This window comes from Brassica napus, chromosome A5 (genome assembly GCF_020379485.1).
Source record: "Brassica napus cultivar Da-Ae chromosome A5, Da-Ae, whole genome shotgun sequence".
Lineage (NCBI taxonomy): Eukaryota > Viridiplantae > Streptophyta > Magnoliopsida > Brassicales > Brassicaceae > Brassica > Brassica napus.
In genome coordinates, this window is record NC_063438.1 from 20,048,834 (window position 1) to 20,066,710 (window position 17,877).

At 32.3% G+C, this 17,877-nt stretch overlaps 2 protein-coding genes and 1 non-coding gene across 3 annotated transcripts; all 3 read right to left on the bottom strand.

The window, feature by feature from the left end:
• Nucleotides 1-4,711: 4,711 nt before the first annotated feature.
• LOC125609650 lies at nt 4,712-4,830 on the bottom strand. The gene has a single exon (XR_007339802.1). It is a non-coding gene; the product is annotated as a 5S ribosomal RNA (ribosomal RNA).
• An 864-nt stretch (nt 4,831-5,694) lies between these two features.
• LOC106445998 (UDP-glycosyltransferase 84A2) lies at nt 5,695-7,526 on the bottom strand. Its single transcript, XM_013887663.3, has 2 exons — nt 7,405-7,526; nt 5,695-7,362 (listed from the first exon to the last, which is right to left on the bottom strand). Exon 2 carries the CDS (start codon nt 7,346-7,348, stop codon nt 5,855-5,857), a length of 1,494 nt encoding a protein of 497 aa, XP_013743117.1. The 5' UTR covers nt 7,349-7,362; nt 7,405-7,526; the 3' UTR covers nt 5,695-5,854.
• Nucleotides 7,527-7,734: 208 nt separating this feature from the next.
• Nucleotides 7,735-14,721, bottom strand: LOC111215912 (glutathione S-transferase T3-like). The gene is made up of 2 exons (XM_048779289.1): nt 13,020-14,721; nt 7,735-12,937 (listed from the first exon to the last, which is right to left on the bottom strand). The coding sequence occupies exon 2, from the start codon at nt 12,311-12,313 to the stop codon at nt 11,540-11,542; it is 774 nt and encodes a 257-aa protein (XP_048635246.1). The 5' UTR covers nt 12,314-12,937; nt 13,020-14,721; the 3' UTR covers nt 7,735-11,539.
• Between the last annotated feature and the right edge of the window lie 3,156 nt (nt 14,722-17,877).

Below are 17,877 nucleotides of genomic sequence, written 5' to 3' on the forward strand. Positions count from 1 at the left end.
AAAATATGATATGCTTTGACTAGTTACTATTGTTTGTTTCCATCTCTTAAGTATTATTGTTATAGACAATAATGATGACTATTGTTATGAGTTGGAAGAAGGGTTAAATGCTTCTTAAAATGTTGTATCAATATGAAGCTACCAACATTCTTGTTTATTAAGATGAGAAAAAGGCCATTGGAGTTTATTATAGCATATGAGAGATCCAAAGATAAGAAAAAGGCTACTGAAGTATATTATTTCATTGATTTGTAAATGTGTAAACACATTGTTAGCACATTTAATACATCTTGGAAAACATTATTACTGATTTTACAAAAAATTCACAACTAAAAGAGTAGACATGCAATTCACAAAACAGACTACAAACAAAACTATTATAGATCATTCCTCTACAAAGACAAGCTTGGATTCCACTTGAGTAAACAAGACCAGACGACTTTTAAGAAGTCCAGACGACTTCTAAGAAGTCCAGACGACTTCCAGGAAGTTTAGACGACTTTGTCAGAAGACTTTTAGGAAGTTCAGATGACTTTACAAGAAGTCCAGATGACTTCCAGACGACTTCCAGACGACTTCCAGACGACTAATAGGTAAGTCGTCCCAGAAGTCTTCCAAATCTGAAAAACCTGCATATTAAATCCAGATCTGAAAAACCTGCATATTCAAAAACGTTCAAATGGCTTAAAAACAGAAAAAATGAGTGGAAGATTAGATAAATCTACCTTTACAGAACACACAAAAATACATATCTAAAAATAATAGATCTACCTTTAAATTAGTGGAAGATGAATATCATCTAATTAAAAACCTGCAAAAAAAATAGATTAGTAAGAAAGACATGAGACAAAACTGAAAAATTCATATAAAGTTTGGTGTTTTCAAGTCAAAGAGATTAGAGTGGGTTTGGAGAGTTTTAGTTTGGGAAAAAAGTAAGAACTTTATACAACAAGAAGTTACCAAATGAAGAAAAATCAGACATAAGAACTTACCAAAACGCTCAGAAAAATCCAGACGACTTCCTGGAAGTCCAGACGACTTCCTGGAAGTCCAGACGACTTCCTGGAAGTCCAGACGACTTCCTGGAAGTCCAGACGACTTCCTGGAAGTCCAGACGACTTTCTGGAAGTCCAGACGACTTTGTCAGAAGACTTCCAAGAAGTCCAGACGACTTCCAGACGACTTCCAGACGACTAACAGGTAAGTCGTCCCAGAAGTCTTCCAGATCTGAAAAACCTGCATATCAAATCCAGATCTGAAAAACCTGCATATCCAAAAACGTTCAAATGACTTAAAAATAGAGAAAATGAGTGGAAGATTAGATAAATCTACATTTATAGAACACACAAAAATACATATCTAAAATTAATAGATCTACCTTTAAATTAGTGCAAGATGAGTACCATTTGATTAAAAACCTGCAAAAGAGATAGATTAGTAAGAAATACATGAGACAAAACTGAAAAATTCATATAAAGTTTGGTGTTTTCAAGTCAAAGAGATTAGAGAGAGGTTGGAGAGTTTTAGAATGATGAACATTACATTTTTGTTGCAGCCATTTGAGAGGAGGAGAGAGAATGTGTAAATTTTTCTTTATATAGAGAGACAAAAAATCCAATTAGGTTAAATATTTTTGACTCAGACGACTTCCTGGACGATTTAAATTTCAGTCGTCTGGTGAAGAAATTAAAACAGACGACTTACATGTAAGTCGTCCAGAAGAGTTTAATATTTTTAGCGGGAAACTAAATATTTTTAGCGGGAAACTAAAATAGAAGACTTTCCAGACGACTTACAAGTAAGTCGTCTGGTTTAAATTATTTAAGCGGGAAAATAATTTTTTTAAAAAATTTTAGGCGGGAATATTTGGACGACTTACATGTAAGTCGTCTGTTTTAATTTCTTCACCAGACGACTGAAATGTAAGTCGTCCGAGTAAAATGATCCGGTTAGGTTAAAACGTACATTGGTAAAATTAAAGGTTCGGTACGATGTGGACGACTGAAATATACGTCGTCCGAGTAAATTATTCAACAGACGACTGAAATATAAGTCGTCCACACCCTAAACATAACCCCTAAACTTAATTATCTAATTAAACACTTCATAAAACTAAATCAAACTTGAAAAGTGTTTACTATACACAGAAATAAACACATATAGGTGAAAACTAATTTTTGAAAAAAACATTTTAGTTTTCCAAAATCTAACCCTAACAATACATACAATACTACAACATATGTTTGCCAAACTCCTAAACCAAAGTATTTCATGATTCACTACTTCCACTCATCTATCTTCAAAACAAATCAATTTTATCATATCTTAATTTATATCACTTAAAACTGTTTATAATTACTTGATTTTTATTTTTCACGCATCAAAATATTTTTTTACAAGATTTATAAATTATTTTTAAAATAAACTGGTACCAGACGACTTACACTTCAGTCGTCCAGACGACTTCCAACATCTCAGACGACTCAGACGATTTAGTGGGGCTATATTCGTAAAAATGGCTTCTGTTTTTTTGTTTGGTCACAAGGGGCTGAGCTGTAATTTCACTAGGCTTTTAGGTTAGTTTTGCATTTGATTCAAGTTTGGGTATAGGTTTGGAATTAAAATCAAGTTGTGGGTTAGTTTTGGCAAAAACCCCTTTAGTATAAAGAATAGAACATAACAAAATATTGCATTCTAATTTAAACTGATAATTTTTCAAATGTGATGGAGTAAGAATAAATATGAATTGAATCACCAGATCATTAATCACTTGAATGTTTCTCTAATATAAAAACCTAACAAAAACACTTTGAAAAAAAATATGTTGTATTCTATGATTCCTACTAAAATAGAATAGTATATTGTAATGGTAACTGTTTATTTTTTTTTTGATAAGTATAATAACTGTTTATCTTCTTCAAAAAATTTCATTTCTCTGGCAATTAAAGTAGACGAACAGTTTGATAATCAACCTTCTGTATCGATCATTGCTGCATTCGAGTTACACGAACAAAACCACCGCCGAGCTCGAGCTCCATTTACCACCATTCTTGGAGCCGTCGTCGTTTCTACTTCTTCTTAGCAATGTTTTCTCATTATTTCATTATTAAGATGAGTATATATGATGTGCATACGGTTCAGTTTCATTTGTAATTCTTACAAAAATGAATATAATATTAAAAAATTATTTATCTAATAAAATACACGCGCATGTTAGTTTTGTCATTAATACGTAATATATAGAGAATACTATAGTCATCAACTTGTTATGGGTATAGACTCAATATTTTTTCTGCTATGTACATGGCCCCTAATTTTCCTATATATTATATACACCAAATAATATAATAAAATTAATATAAATTAATATAAATGTCAAATTTCAAAAAAAAATAACAATTAATGTCTATATATTAAATCAAATATTTTTCTTATCTTAGAATAAATATATCCAAAAAATAAAATTTAAATAAGAATTTTTTTGTAAATTAATAATATCTCTATAAAATAGTAAAATTTCAAAGTTCCGACATTATTAATTTACAGAGGTTCTACTGTATATTTTTAATGAATCACAAAAAATTAAAATATGTTTTGAGAGATGAAGTTTACAAGTGTCATAATTCATAAATCTATATACTCACTCCGCTCTCAAAAATATGATTTTCTAGAGTTATTTTTTGTTCCAAAATAATAGATTTTCTAAAATTGTAAGGTATTTTTAGTAATTAATGTTGATATGTTATATATTTTTTAAGAAAGATTAATTCAAAATATTTGATTTGATTAAATACTATTGGTTAATAGTTATTGAAAAATCTATAGTGAAATAAAAAATAAATTTAATTGTAAAAATTTATTATATTTTTAATACACGTGAATACTCTATAAAAAAATTCTCTGATGACTAAATTTGAAAATATAACAAATGTTTTGAAAATCTTTATAATTTCATTCATTAATAATTGACGTGACTTGCTTGGTAGGAGATGTACGTAATTTAAGAAATCGACTATGACAGTTTTTTTCCCAACCTACCACATTGTTTTTGGCCACACATCCTACTTACCACCAAGGGGGTGGTATAACGTTTGCGTTTTAAAATGAATCATTCTAGAAATTGCATATGACGCAGGTTTTGCCTACCTGCCACATTTTTTTTCTGCCACACATACCACACATCTTACTTACCACAACACCTCCCCTCTTGGATATCTCTTATTATGACTTCGATTCGGACCGCTTTGTCTACCAATAAAAGATGAACTTATCTTTTTGAGGCAATAATTCAATGTATCAAAATAGTACTAAACGCACAACGACACTAGCTAAAACCGTATGGCTAGCTTAACGGAGAATGCAATGATCACCTGTTACAGCATTAAATGTAACAGTGCCCCCCATGTCGATAGATAATGGGTCCGAGTACCAATGTTATACTCCAGCAGTGAATCGGCTAAAATATGCAGTGGCTTATTAATAGGCGACGAGGCTTTGTAATCAAGAGCACAGATTTTTAATTCATGATTTGAACTTTTTTTTTTTTACACTTTCGGTTAAGAAACGTTTCTTATATCTCTTATTTAAAAGATAGTTCTTAGTTTTTCTTAATTAAAAGTTATGAAACGTCTCTTAACCGAAAAGTAATAATCCTAGTTAAAAAACCGAGGTTAATCATAGTCTTTTTTTTTTTTTGAAACACTATAAAAAAGGGGTGCAACACGAGGACTCCCCGGGAGGTCATCCATCCTAGTACTACTCTCGTCCAAACACGCTTCACTACGGAGTTCTGATGGGATCCGGTGCATTAGTGCTGGTATGATCGCACCCAATCATAGTCTAATAAGAGTTCTTCTATCTTCTCCCATCCACAACGAATGCTATATAAGTAATTTTTTTTTTGAACATTATATAATTATTATTTTTGGTGGATGCGAATCCTCTAATCTTCCTTTTTGTAATTTCCAAAAAGCTGTGTGCACAGCTTTTTTTCTCACAGGCATGTAGTACAATAGTCGTTTAGGTAACAAAAAGCTGTGTGCACTTTATACACTGTATAATCTATTGGTACATACCTACATGCATGTGAGAAAATTTCAATAGTCGTTATTAGTCAAACTTAATAATCTACAACTGATAAAATTAAATAAACTTTTAATTACACATGAGTTGTATTATCTCTTATGTTTTAAGAAAACTAACGTATACACAAGCAAAACAAAAAATACTTTCAACCCCATGCAGATACTACCCAACACGTGTTTCTGTCTGTCTGAGTTGTTAACGTCGAAATATTCGAGACGATGAGGATACATACATAATCCTTGGTTATCTGAGATTCTGATTATTCAAAGTTGTGAATTGTGGAAGTAATATATTAATACTTATATTTTTATAGAAATAATAAGCAAAACCAGTATTTATAATTACTTTTCACTTTGTAGATGTTTGTAAATTTACAAAATTTTAAGGCAGTCTCCAATCAGACTATTCCCAAACAACTTTTTGTATATCACCTTACATATGATCTCTCGAGTAATGAACTTTAACTGTTATTTTTCTTTTAATTTCCAAAAAAAAAAAACACCTAGTCTTCTTAATTTTAGTGTGCAATTGTGCATGGTATAGATTACACCACGTCCCCATAAATCATATACAAAATACATTTCCGAATTTAACAATATAGCAAACTAATTAATCTTAAGAACACACGTCGTGATCTAACATTATTCAAGAAGGATAACTAGTCTCCCCAAACCCATACAAAAAAAAACGAGAACAAAGAACGGAGCATACAAACAAACACAATTATCAGGATTTGCAGAAAACAAACAACAGATAATACAAAACACATTTATGACTTTTGCAATAAAAGTTTTTGAATACTTCCGTTTTGATTGAGACTTCCGTTCTGTTTAGCCACATGTTTGACGCACAACTTTTCCACAAACTCATCAAGATTCCGATCCGACGAGCCACGGCGAGCCACGGCCGCTTCCGCCTCCTCCTTCCATTTTAAAGCATTCTTCTTCAGCTCCGTCGCTTTCTCTCCTTTCGTAACTTCTCTCAGCCTCTCCGCTACTTCCTCCCTAGGCACCACTCTCTCCTCCGTCTCTCCACGGCTAAGCCTCACTCCCGTCTTGAACACGTCGCTCATGTAAGCAGCGTCGGTGACTTGATCTCCCCACTGAGGAAAACAGACCGTTGGGACTCCACTAGACAAAGCTTCCATCGTTGAGTTCCATCCACAATGAGTCACGAAACAAACCACAGAAGGATGAGCCAAGACTTTCTCTTGTGAACACCATTCAACGACTTTACCTTTCCCTTTGAGTTCTTCAGGCAAAACATGTCGCTCTTTGTTTACACCTAATTCTTGTTGTCTTATCACCCACAAAAACGAAACGCCAGCGTTTAAAACGCCAAACGCAATCTCGCTGATCTGTTCTTGTGTCACGTAAGCCATGGTACCAAATGAGATGTAAACAACGGAGGAAACAGGCTGCGAGTCTAACCACTCCATGCAGTCATCCCTCGTCTCAGACATATCTCCTTTGATGTCATCACAAATCAACGTTTTGGCCATTTTGTAAAGCGGTCCGAGCGGTCTGACAACGCCGGTGCGAGAGAGGTTTGTCATGTGGTCGATGATATCTTTCTCCAAGGAGTAGAAAGTATCGATGAGAACAACGAAAGGCTTGTGGAGACGTTTGATCTGATCAATGATCACTTCTCTTAAACCCGAATAAGGTGAAAAAGGATGAATGAAAGAAGGGATCTCGTCGTGTTTCAAGACAGGCATGCATGGGATCTGGACATCGATCTTGGGATCTGTTTCAGTCGGGAAGTCGACAAGCTTGTGGTGGTAATAATAATAAGAAGCTAGGCAAGCACAAGACTGGACCCAGAGAACAGCACAGGGGATTTGAAGATCTTCGGCTACGTCACAGACCCAAGAGACGAAAGGGTTGTTGATGAGACACGTCACGGGCTGTTTCATCACTTCCTTGTAACGTTTCACCAGGTTTTTGATCTCTTGTTGTCCGACCAGCTCTAGTTGTGGTCGGAGGATGGTTAAGTTGGTTCTGCTTGCATCGTCGTCTTCAGGGAGACCGTCGTCGAAGAAATCGAACCGGAGATAACCTTTACCGATAGGTTTGAGGGCTCGGTCTTGAATCTTGTTGGCGGTTCGCATCTTTTTGCCCCATGATTCTGTGGTGACAAAAGTGACGAGTAAACCCTTCGAAGCCAAGAGCTTGCCGAGACGAAGAAGTGGATTAACATGGCCTTGCCCTGGGAACGATACAAGCATAACATGAGGAGGTAAAGGAGAAGATGATAGTTCCATCCTTCAAAAAAGGGGTTCTCTCAAATTTTAGCAAAAAAAAAAAAAAAAAAAAAGGGGTTCTCTTCTGTGTGCTCTGTTTTTTTTATCCTTCTCAAGTATGTGACATGTTAAGAGTCAAGGGATATGCTTAAATACAAGACAAAGAAGGTGTATAATTAAGGAGTTATCAATTTCCACCGTTGCATTGTTGTCCATACTGTCTTATTCAATTATATTGAATGCATGAGGCCCTTGAAACTTGAAAGGTAACTTGGTTAAGTAGGTGACGTGGATAACTTGACACTCGTTAGTTTCTCGGTTATTTACATTTTGAAAACAAAAGAAGATTTTTTTTTTATTAACCTAAAAAGAGACATGTCAGTGTAACGTTACCTCTGTATTACTGTATTCCATGTGGTGTTAAGGAATATTCGATCATTTTTTCTTTGTATTTATGACCCACATTTAGGTCCAAACGATTGGATGTTCATCCTACGGTCCTACCTCCATGTCCACAATATACAAAAAATACATGGATCAAACTGATAACATTTGTATTTTACAAGGGTCAACCAGCTTACTCTTTAGATTTTTATGCAAGAAATACATGTAAATTTTGTAAAAAAAAATTTACAAAATTTTACATGGGTCATTTGACCCACATGCCACTATGGTAGCTCCCCCACTATCAGTCGTACTTGAAGTTGGCAAGTAACGTTAGCTGAAGTGTTTAATTTTAATCCAAATGACGTGCCTTATGTATGATACTCTTGTTAATTTTCTCTGTAAGAATTATTCGGACCCACTTTTATATTTGTTTTTATAATAGCATTTAAAGGTAAATCCACTCCAGTTTAACTATATTTTTTCATGTAAAATAAAGAATGTCATTATTTTCTCTAAAAAAATAGAAAAATAGTAATTTTTATTTTGTTTTATAATTAAAAATTATCATTTGAAAAACATTGGAATAAAACTTTATTTCTATTATAAATTAAATTTATCTATTTTAAAAATAAATTAGCAAAATATATTGAAAATAGTCTGAAATTAGCTGATAGTATATAAAAACGAAGCCCAAATAAAAGTTATTTAACCAATATATTTGTTTTGTAGTATAGTTTTGAGTATAGAACTTATGTCGGTATTACGACTGAGAAGATAGACTTTTGGAAATAATTTTACTTTTTTTTACTGAATAAATTTAAATGGTATCAAACTTGATACTCCTGTACCATATTAATACATGCTTTTGGTTAATGGCACTTTTATAATATCTACAAAGTTATTTGCTTTTTGGTTACTTAAAAGAGTATTCCATCAGATTTGAGAACAATAATCAACAATGCATAGCAAAACCAGTGAACCACACAATTCACCAAAATATAATATCGTTTCAAATTCAAGTCTAGCTTCATCCAAAATAATATCTACTTTTCTAACCATCGATGGTGAAATTGACCCTAGTTGACTAATTCGAGATACTTTTGGACAATAATATTCTGTTAGTGGACATTATTATCAAACAAGAAAGTAACAAAACAAGTTAGACCGGCGTGGCGAATTAAATACCTCTACTTTTTCTTTTTTTGAAACACTAAATACCTCTACTTATATATGTTTTCTTCTTCTATGTTTGTATAGAATCATCAGTCATGGAAATCTCGGAGACTTTATTAGTTTAGTTCCACGAAATTAAAAAGGTGACGTGTTGTTATACCGTTGGTTATCTAAGAGCATGTACATCAACCCCCTATTGGGATTCATATGTATTTTTTATGTATTTAATTGTGGGCCCGTGAACAGTGTTGAACCCGGATCAATTGTGCTCCTCCATCAATGAACCTCAAATCCGGGTTCATAGAAATAAAATAATATTTTTTCTGAAAAAAATATATATAATTTTTCATTTAAAAAAATTATTTTTTTAAAGAAACTTACTAAATATTTTACATTATTTATGAAAAGTTTTTATTCAATACATTGAAAAATCATGAACATACAAAGATTATTCATCACGATTACCAAATTTTTCCCAAACATTTTCAACTAAATCAGCTTTCAAACGCTCATGTACACCTGGATCCCGAATTTGATTGCGAATGTTAAGCATATCGACATTCACACTTTCCCTCGTTTTCACCTTGGAACTCAGATGTATCAGCTAGAGTGTATCCGTGTCGTTCATCCTCTACTATCATATTGTGCAATATGACACACGTTCTCATTATCTTTCCTATCTTTTCCATGTTCCATTTTAGAGCAGGTTTTTTACAATTGCAAACCTCGATTGCAACACTCCAAATGCCCGTTCGACATCTTTTCTGACTGATTCTTGCCTTTCTGCAAATTTTTGGGCTTTAGGACCTTGAGGAAGCGGGATGGATTGGATAAATGTTGCCCAATTATGATAAATTCCATCGGTGAGATAGTAGGTCATATGATAAGTGTGGTTGTTGACCTTGAACTTCACTTTAGGTGCTCGACCTTGTAAAATGTCATCAAAAACTGGTGACCGATCAAGAACATTGATACCGTTAAGGGTACCTGGTAATCCGAAAAATGAGTGCCATATCCAAAGATCTTGTGATGCCACAGCTTCTAAGACAATTGTCGGCTTTCCTGAACCACGTGTGAACTGACCTTTCCAAGCCGTAGGGCAGTTTTTCCACTCCCAATGCATACAATCGATGCTGCCTATCATCCCCGGAAACCCGCGTGCCTCTCCAGCGTCAAGTAGTATTTGAAGATCTTCTGTTGTAGGTGTTCTTAGATACTCATCTCCAAACAATTGTATTATCGCTTCCGCAAAATTCTACAAACATAAAATTGCAGTACTTGCCGCAAGTCGGAGATATTCGTCATTGACATCTCCCGCTTGACCGTATGCCAACGATCGTATGGCTGAAGTGCATTTTTGAAGTGTAGAGAGGCCGTTCCTTCCATGACCATTTCTTCGTTGCTGAAAGTATGGAATTTCATTACCTAGGCGTTCGACAATGCGAAGGAACAAAGATTTGTTCATTCGAAAACGCCGCCTAAACATGTCGTGTGTGTATGTAGGATTTTCACTGAAGTAATCCTGCCATAGTTGATTGTGTCCTTGTTCCCGATCTCTTTCGATGTATACTCGTCTCTTCGGCTCTTTGGTTAGAACAGAGTCGATGAAATCATCGATTTGTTGGTCCACCATTTCCTCAAAAACTTCATATACTTCATCATTTGAGGAGCTTGACATTCTTTCTTTTTTCAAAAAAATAAAAATTATCAATTTTATTCTCTACTCCAAAATATAACAAATTATCATTTTTTTTTCTCTAGCCCAAAAAATAAAAATTATCAATTTTATTCTCTACTCCAAAATATAACAAATTATCAATTTTATTCTCTAGTCCAAAATATAACAAATTATCAATTTTATTCTCTAGTCCAAACTATAACAAATTATCAATTTTATTCTCTACTCCAAAATATAACAAATTATCAATTTTATTCTCTAGTCCAAAATATAACAAATTATCAATTATGAATTTTATCAATTTGCAATTAACATTGCGTAAGTCTGATCATGTCAATCTCGTTTAACCTTAGTATTATAATGTAATGAAGAGCTTACGTTGGTTGTGTTGTTCTCGGTTGGGTGAGGCAGTAGAAGCATAGTTGTCCTCTTCGTTTATAGTTGATCAAGTGTTTCAGAAAGACATCAAGGAAGAGAAGTAGTTGATCAAGTGTTTCAGAAGTTGTGTTCTTGAAATTTTGAAATTCAAAGACAGAGACAGAAAGAGAAGTAGTTGAGTTCTGATTTAGAAACATACATCAAGAGCATATTTATATATGCTTCTTTGTTACATAGTACAACCCGTGACTTAAATAAACTAGTGTCAAAACATAGTACAACCCGTGAAACAAAAGGACATAGTAGCAGTGCGAGAAAGACTCCACTGCATCCGTTCATCATAAAGCAACATCAGTGTAGAAACTAACAAAATACTACACTGATCCCGTACAAATAAAGCAACAACAGACTTATTAATACCAGCAACAGACATAGCAACCCGTGATCCAGACATAGCAACCCGTGATCCAGCAACAGACACAGCAACCCGTGACATAGAAACCTGCAAAAGAAAAAGGCAACTTCAAAGTTAATAACTAAACATATCGAGTTCAACAAAAGAAAAAACAGAGATTCGAGCAAGCAAGTTAACCAATTCAATCAAGGAGTTCAGAAATGAGTTTGTTTTTGAGGGTGATTTCGTTAGGAGATAGATCAGTTTCCTTTTTGGCAAGGAGACGATCTAGGAGTTTCTGCTGAGAAATTTTCTTTCTCTCAGCCAAGATACTCTCAATTTGATCGAAAGCAGCTTCATGACCGTGCCTCTTGCGTTTGGCTTCTTTGGAAGCCTTAACACCAGGCGGTCTAACCTCCTCCTCAGGTATCACCTCCTCAGCTTCCTTCCTTTTCTCCTTGCCGCCATCTCTTGACTTAAAAACTGACTTCCACTTCTGATCATGTCTCAGTTCCCTCCAACAGTGTTCCATGGTGAACTTCGCTTGATAATCATTGAAGAAGATCTCATGAGCAGCCTTCATGACATCATCCTCATTTTCACCACTTGATTGGTGCTTCAGAGCCGCTTCATAACTTCCCACAAACTTGCAGACCTGCTCGTTGACCCTTCCCCACCTCTGCTTACACTGACTCCATTCTCTAGGAACGCAGCCAGTGAGCAGAGGGCTACAATTAACATACGCCTCAATTCTCTTCCAAAAGGAAGTAACCTTCTGCTCGTTACTGACAATAGGGTCTTTGCTCGTGTTCAGCCAACCACTGATAAGCACAAGGTCCTCTTTTGTTGACCACTTTCTCTTTGAAACCGGTTTCACTAAGACGGGAGAGTTCGCTACAGCCTCAGCATACTCGCATTCCATTGCTAGACTGCTCTGCGAACAGAGTAGCGAAACTAACCCGGAAAAGTGTTCCATGATTCTATTAAGTTAATGGGGTTTTGGTTCTCTATTTAAAGTAGTTTTAGCTTAGATAGAAGTTAAAAATTAAACTCTACCTGCCAAACATTGAATATAAAAACTAATAGAGCAAGCAACTACTTCACAGAGAGAAGTAATGACACATCAAATCGACTACTTAATACAATCAACTACTACTTCAACCATTAAGAGCAAGCAACCAACCAACACATCTTTAATTCGACTGTACTTTTCGCTCTAGATCTAGTTTAGAAAATTAATACAATCAGAGGAACCAAACAAGATGATACATCACAGCATAAGATGGATTTTAAACATTTACCTCTGATTTTCAGTCGAAGCACACATTCTCCAGGGTACCGACCTGGACAGTGAGGCTTCTAACCTGTTCCTGCCAATGGAAACAACAATAATACAGTGTTAGTTACTCATTAAGGACTTACATACAAGGTTACTTCTAAAATAACAGGAAAATAGACTTACCTGCAGGGTCTGAATCTGGAACTTGAGATTCCACACCCCCTTGATCTCCTCCTCAGCATCCTCCAGACGCTTCCTCAGCCTTTCGATCTCCTCCTGGACACCAACCACCCAAGGATGACTATAATGCAACCCATCATCCTTGTTGACAACAGAAAACAAATATTATAGACAGTTCCTGTTATTTTTATTTTAAGAACATTATTAAGAAAGTAAAACTTACTTCATAGTTGATGCACGTGAAGTAGCGCTTTCCAGGATGACTGTCGTAGTCTTCCTTCCCCCGGACCTCGTCAATGATTTTCCCACCGCAAGCACACCTTCTTGGAATCCCGTACTGTGAATCCTCGACGAACCATAACATGTTGCAGTCCTCCCTTTGTTTTTTTGAATGTCTTATTTCTTCTGCGGGATCCATCTGCACCAGAAAGAAGAAATGATTAGAACATACTAACTAAAAATAATATGATTAAACGAACCGGTAAGAGAAACAAAGAACAGAACCCAAACAATGAAACACAACCCAATGTGATTAAACTAACTAACAGAAACAGTTAACTAAGAGAAACACTAATCTCTAATCGATTTCAAATCTACTCGGAAACACAACCCAATCTTTAACGAACCCAAACAAAGAACCCAAACAAATATACCCCCAATTCGATTTCAGATCGATTCTATTCAACCATAAATAAAAAAAACCCTCTTATCGATTTCAAATCCGAGACTCGATCGAACCCTAACAAAAAAATCTCAGACTCGATGGAACCCTAACAAATAAACCCTCGATTTGAGTTCTGAGACTCGATGGAACCCTAAAAGATCGATTAACTACAAACCTCGTAATCGATCTCTCCTCCAGACTCTATTGGAGGAGAAACCCCCAATTCAACTTCAGATCGAATCGATGAAACCCGTGTAAACAAACCCTAACAACGTAACTCTACTCGAAAACGAACCTGAGATCGATCAAGAGACACTCCCTCCTCGATTTTATGGACAACAGACCTCTCGATCGCCCTAGCTACAAGAATCGCCTCTCGAGTCGCAAACCCTAACTATTTGGGAGAGAAGAGGAAATGAGGAGAATAACGCGAAACACCTCCTTTCCGCGTCGTCATCACGACTCCGTCCAGCCAATCCGGTGCCTCCACGTGTGTTGAACTCGTCTCACACAAGTTCACGAGAGCGGCCCGATTCACTTAATATTACCCATTTTCCTTTTTCTTTTCAACTTAAAAACATGTGAACCCAGGCCCATGACCCTCTTATGATACCTCAATGTACATGCTCTAATAAGTGGCTGAGTTTCATCTAAACCCAGTTTGTTTCGGTAGTTCCAAATCTAGTGCACTGCTACCAACCGTAATGAGTTTTGTTTTGCTTCTTGACTGCCTTTTTCACCACATGAATGTAGTTTTCTTTTACTTTTAATTGCGATTTTTGTAGATGTAGTGTTAATTTATGGATCCACGTGATAGGCGAATAAACATGTGAAAACAGTTGAAACGGATCAGAAAAGATGTGGGTGGCTTAGAACAAATCAATTTGAAAAATGTAAAACAAAAAAATCAAGTGGTACGTACCAAATATGATATGGTAATTATCAAAATTAACCGTTTTAAACATTTCAAATAACTGAAACTGTATTTTTCTTATCAAATAAAATTATATTAATCAACTAAGAGCATCTACAAAAAGACTCTCTATTATAGAGTTTACAAAAACTATATATTTGAAGTTTCAAGATGTTATTCTCCAAAATCAAAACTTCAAATTTTAACTTATGTTTATGATCCTTATGTTTATCATAATTAATACAAATCCATAAACAATTATAAATAACTAGCACATATGCAAAAATATTATAATAATATTCATTAACAAAATATTACACTAGAATATAAAATTATAAATAGAAATATGTAATTATATATTAAACTACAAGCACAATACCACATTATTACATAAAAGTATTTTTAATGCTTCATTTTCGGTTATACAAAATTTGTTTGGAAAATATTTTATAAGTTCCGGAGCAAATTTACTAGACTATTAGTGTTGTTGTAATATTTAAATTTGTGTAATAATTATGTCTTCATGTATCTTTTAAAAAAAATTGTAATATTCTTGTTGTCTAATTCTACTTTAAAAATATTATAAATCTTATTTTAATGTTTTTTTTTGAAATTTATGTGTAAAATTTAAATTTATAAAAAAAATTGAAATATTTAAGATATACAAAAGGTTTAAAGGTAAAATGATGAATGATAAAATACTTATGAATCATAAATACGATGTATAACTAATTATAAGGACCAAGATGCAAATAAGAAGATGAAACTTCAAATTTAGAGTTTTGAGTAGTGAAACTCCAAATATGAAGTTTTACTTCTTAAAACTCTAAATTTGAAGTTTTGAAGTTCCTTTTTGGAAAGCAAAAAACTCTATATTTGAAGTTATAGAGTTTCTTTTAGAGATGCTCTAAGAGCATTTCCAAAAAAAAGCTATATTTTGAAGTTTACAAAACTCTATATTTGAAGTTTCAATGTATTCTTTTCCAAAAGTAAAACTTCAAACCTAACTTCAAAATTATTTATATTTTACACTATAGTCTTTATATTTGTCATAGTTGATGTAAATTCATAAAAATTCTATAAATAACTAGTACATATATATAAATATTACAGAAATATTAATTAAAAAAAAATCTTACACTAAAATATAAAATTATAAATAAAAGTACATAATTAAATATTAAACTGCAAGCAAATAATACATTATTCCATAAAATTATTTTTGTAATGCTCCCATATATGATCAACTAGTGCATTTCTTATACCCGCTGATAGTTTGATATCATCAAACGAAAAAAATCCTTGATCTTTTAAACGAAAGTACAATAAGCAAGGAAAAAGGTCATGAGATGATTGAATTACAACTGCAAAATAAAGCAAAAAAATTAGCTTTTAAAGAAGTAAAAGAGGAAATAAAATATTCTAAAAAACTTAGCTTCTATCGATGATGTTAATATTCGTGAATACATTCGATCTGAACAAGAAAGAATCGTACGAAAAAGGCGTCAAGAGCAACAACAACAATCATCTTTGGTTACACAAAATTTGTTTGGGCAATATTTTGGAGATTTGAGAGGTTTTGGAGCAAATTTACCAGACTATTAGTATTGTTATAATATTTAAATTTGAGTAATAATTATGTCTTTATGTGTCTTTTTAATAAGTTTTTATTATGGTTTTTTGTAATATTCTTGTTGTTTAATTCTAGTTTTAAAATATTATAAATCTTGTTTTAAAATTTTTATTTAATTTCATATGTAAAACTTAAATGTATAAAACAAATTTAAAATATTTATGAGATATAAAAGTTTTAAGGATTAAAACAATAAACAAAAAAATATTGAAGAATTATAAATATGATCTACAATTGTAAGGAACAAAATGCAAATAAAAAGATGAAACTTCAAATTTGAAGTTTTGAAAAGTAAAACTCTATATTTGAAGTTTCACTCTTCAAAACTTCAAATTTGAAGTTTTGAAGTTTCTTTTTGGAGAGCAAAAAACTCTATATTTGGAGTTATCGAGTTTCTTTTGGAGATGTTCTAAACGTAATTATTTTTGCATAAGACAATACATAAATTATGACAACATTAATAACACATATCTTGCTTACAAATTTATGGGTACAGGTACAAAAAAAAACAATTATGGGTAGAGAAATTTTTTGGGTGCAAATGTTAAAATCTATGGGTGTAGAGAGCTTGCTTACAAATGTGATGTTAGTGAAGGGTTTATTTTCAGAAATCATTTGTTATTATAATTGAATTGTTCAATTTTGCAGATAACATGTTATTTTTTATTAAAAACTATAGAGTAATTAGTGAAGTAGAACAAAATCTAGGGAAATGTAGTGGAAATAATATATAACTAGATTTTGACCTGTGCGGGTGTCTGTTTTCATTTTTCTATACATAAATTATTATTTTAAAACATAAGTGGTATATATTTTTAAAGTTAATCATATAATTAAATGTTTATATAACTATTTCAAATACAATAATTTTATAATTTATATGTTATAATTAATCAATTTTTTAAAACCGTATATATCTGTCAGTTCTTATTATATATTTATCTTATTGTATTTGCATTTAGTTATTAAGAAAATTAATATATTCATAAGAAAACATATTTGAAAATTAATTTGTATTTAACATATGCTAAATTCTGACCCGTTTTTCAAAGCCGGAATTCTTTTTACTAATATTTTTTATGCTTATTATTTTTAGACATGTATTATATAGTTTGCTAATTTTAAGCCGTTCTATAATCATTTTATATTTTAAAAATAAATAGTTTATATTTATGAAAATAAAAATTTATAAATTTATCAGTTGAATATACTTTTATCATATTTATTTAAGTATAATAATTATATTTTAACATGATCATGACTATAAAGTAGATAAAATATGATATAATTTATTTATTTTTCATTTTATATACGATAACTTAAAATACATTAAGTTTTTGTTAAAATATTTTTTCACAGATTTATTAGAATTTTTAAAATAATATTTAAAATGAAAATATATGATTAAAGTAGTTACAATGATTTTATATTAATAGCTTTAAAGAAATACATGTTAATTTTTATACATGTATTATATAGTTTGCTAATGTTAACCCATCTTACCAACACATTAGATTTTATTTTTGAACATAAGTATTTTATACTTACGAAAATATAATTCATAAATTTATAAATTTAATAAAATTCATAAATTTATAAATTTAATACAATTTTATTATATTTAGCTCAATGTAATAATTTCTTTTAATATGATTGATTATGATTATATAATAGATAAAATATTATAATTTTTTTCATTTTATAAACGAGAACTGAATATATTAATGTATAATAATATTTCAAACAAATTTCAAAATTAGTGAAAATGTTTAAATATAATTTCGAAAATGAAGATCTTGTAAAAATCTTTTAAAACAGATTTGTTAGAATTTTTAAATAAATATATCTATACTATTAAAATGAAAATATAT

Excerpts from the sequence above, each read along its gene's own strand:
- LOC106445998 (XM_013887663.3), bottom strand. The coding sequence starts at position 7,348 with ATGGAACTATCATCTTCTCCTTTACCTCCTCATGTTATGCTTGTATCG.
- LOC111215912 (XM_048779289.1), bottom strand. The coding sequence starts at position 12,313 with ATGGAACACTTTTCCGGGTTAGTTTCGCTACTCTGTTCGCAGAGCAGT.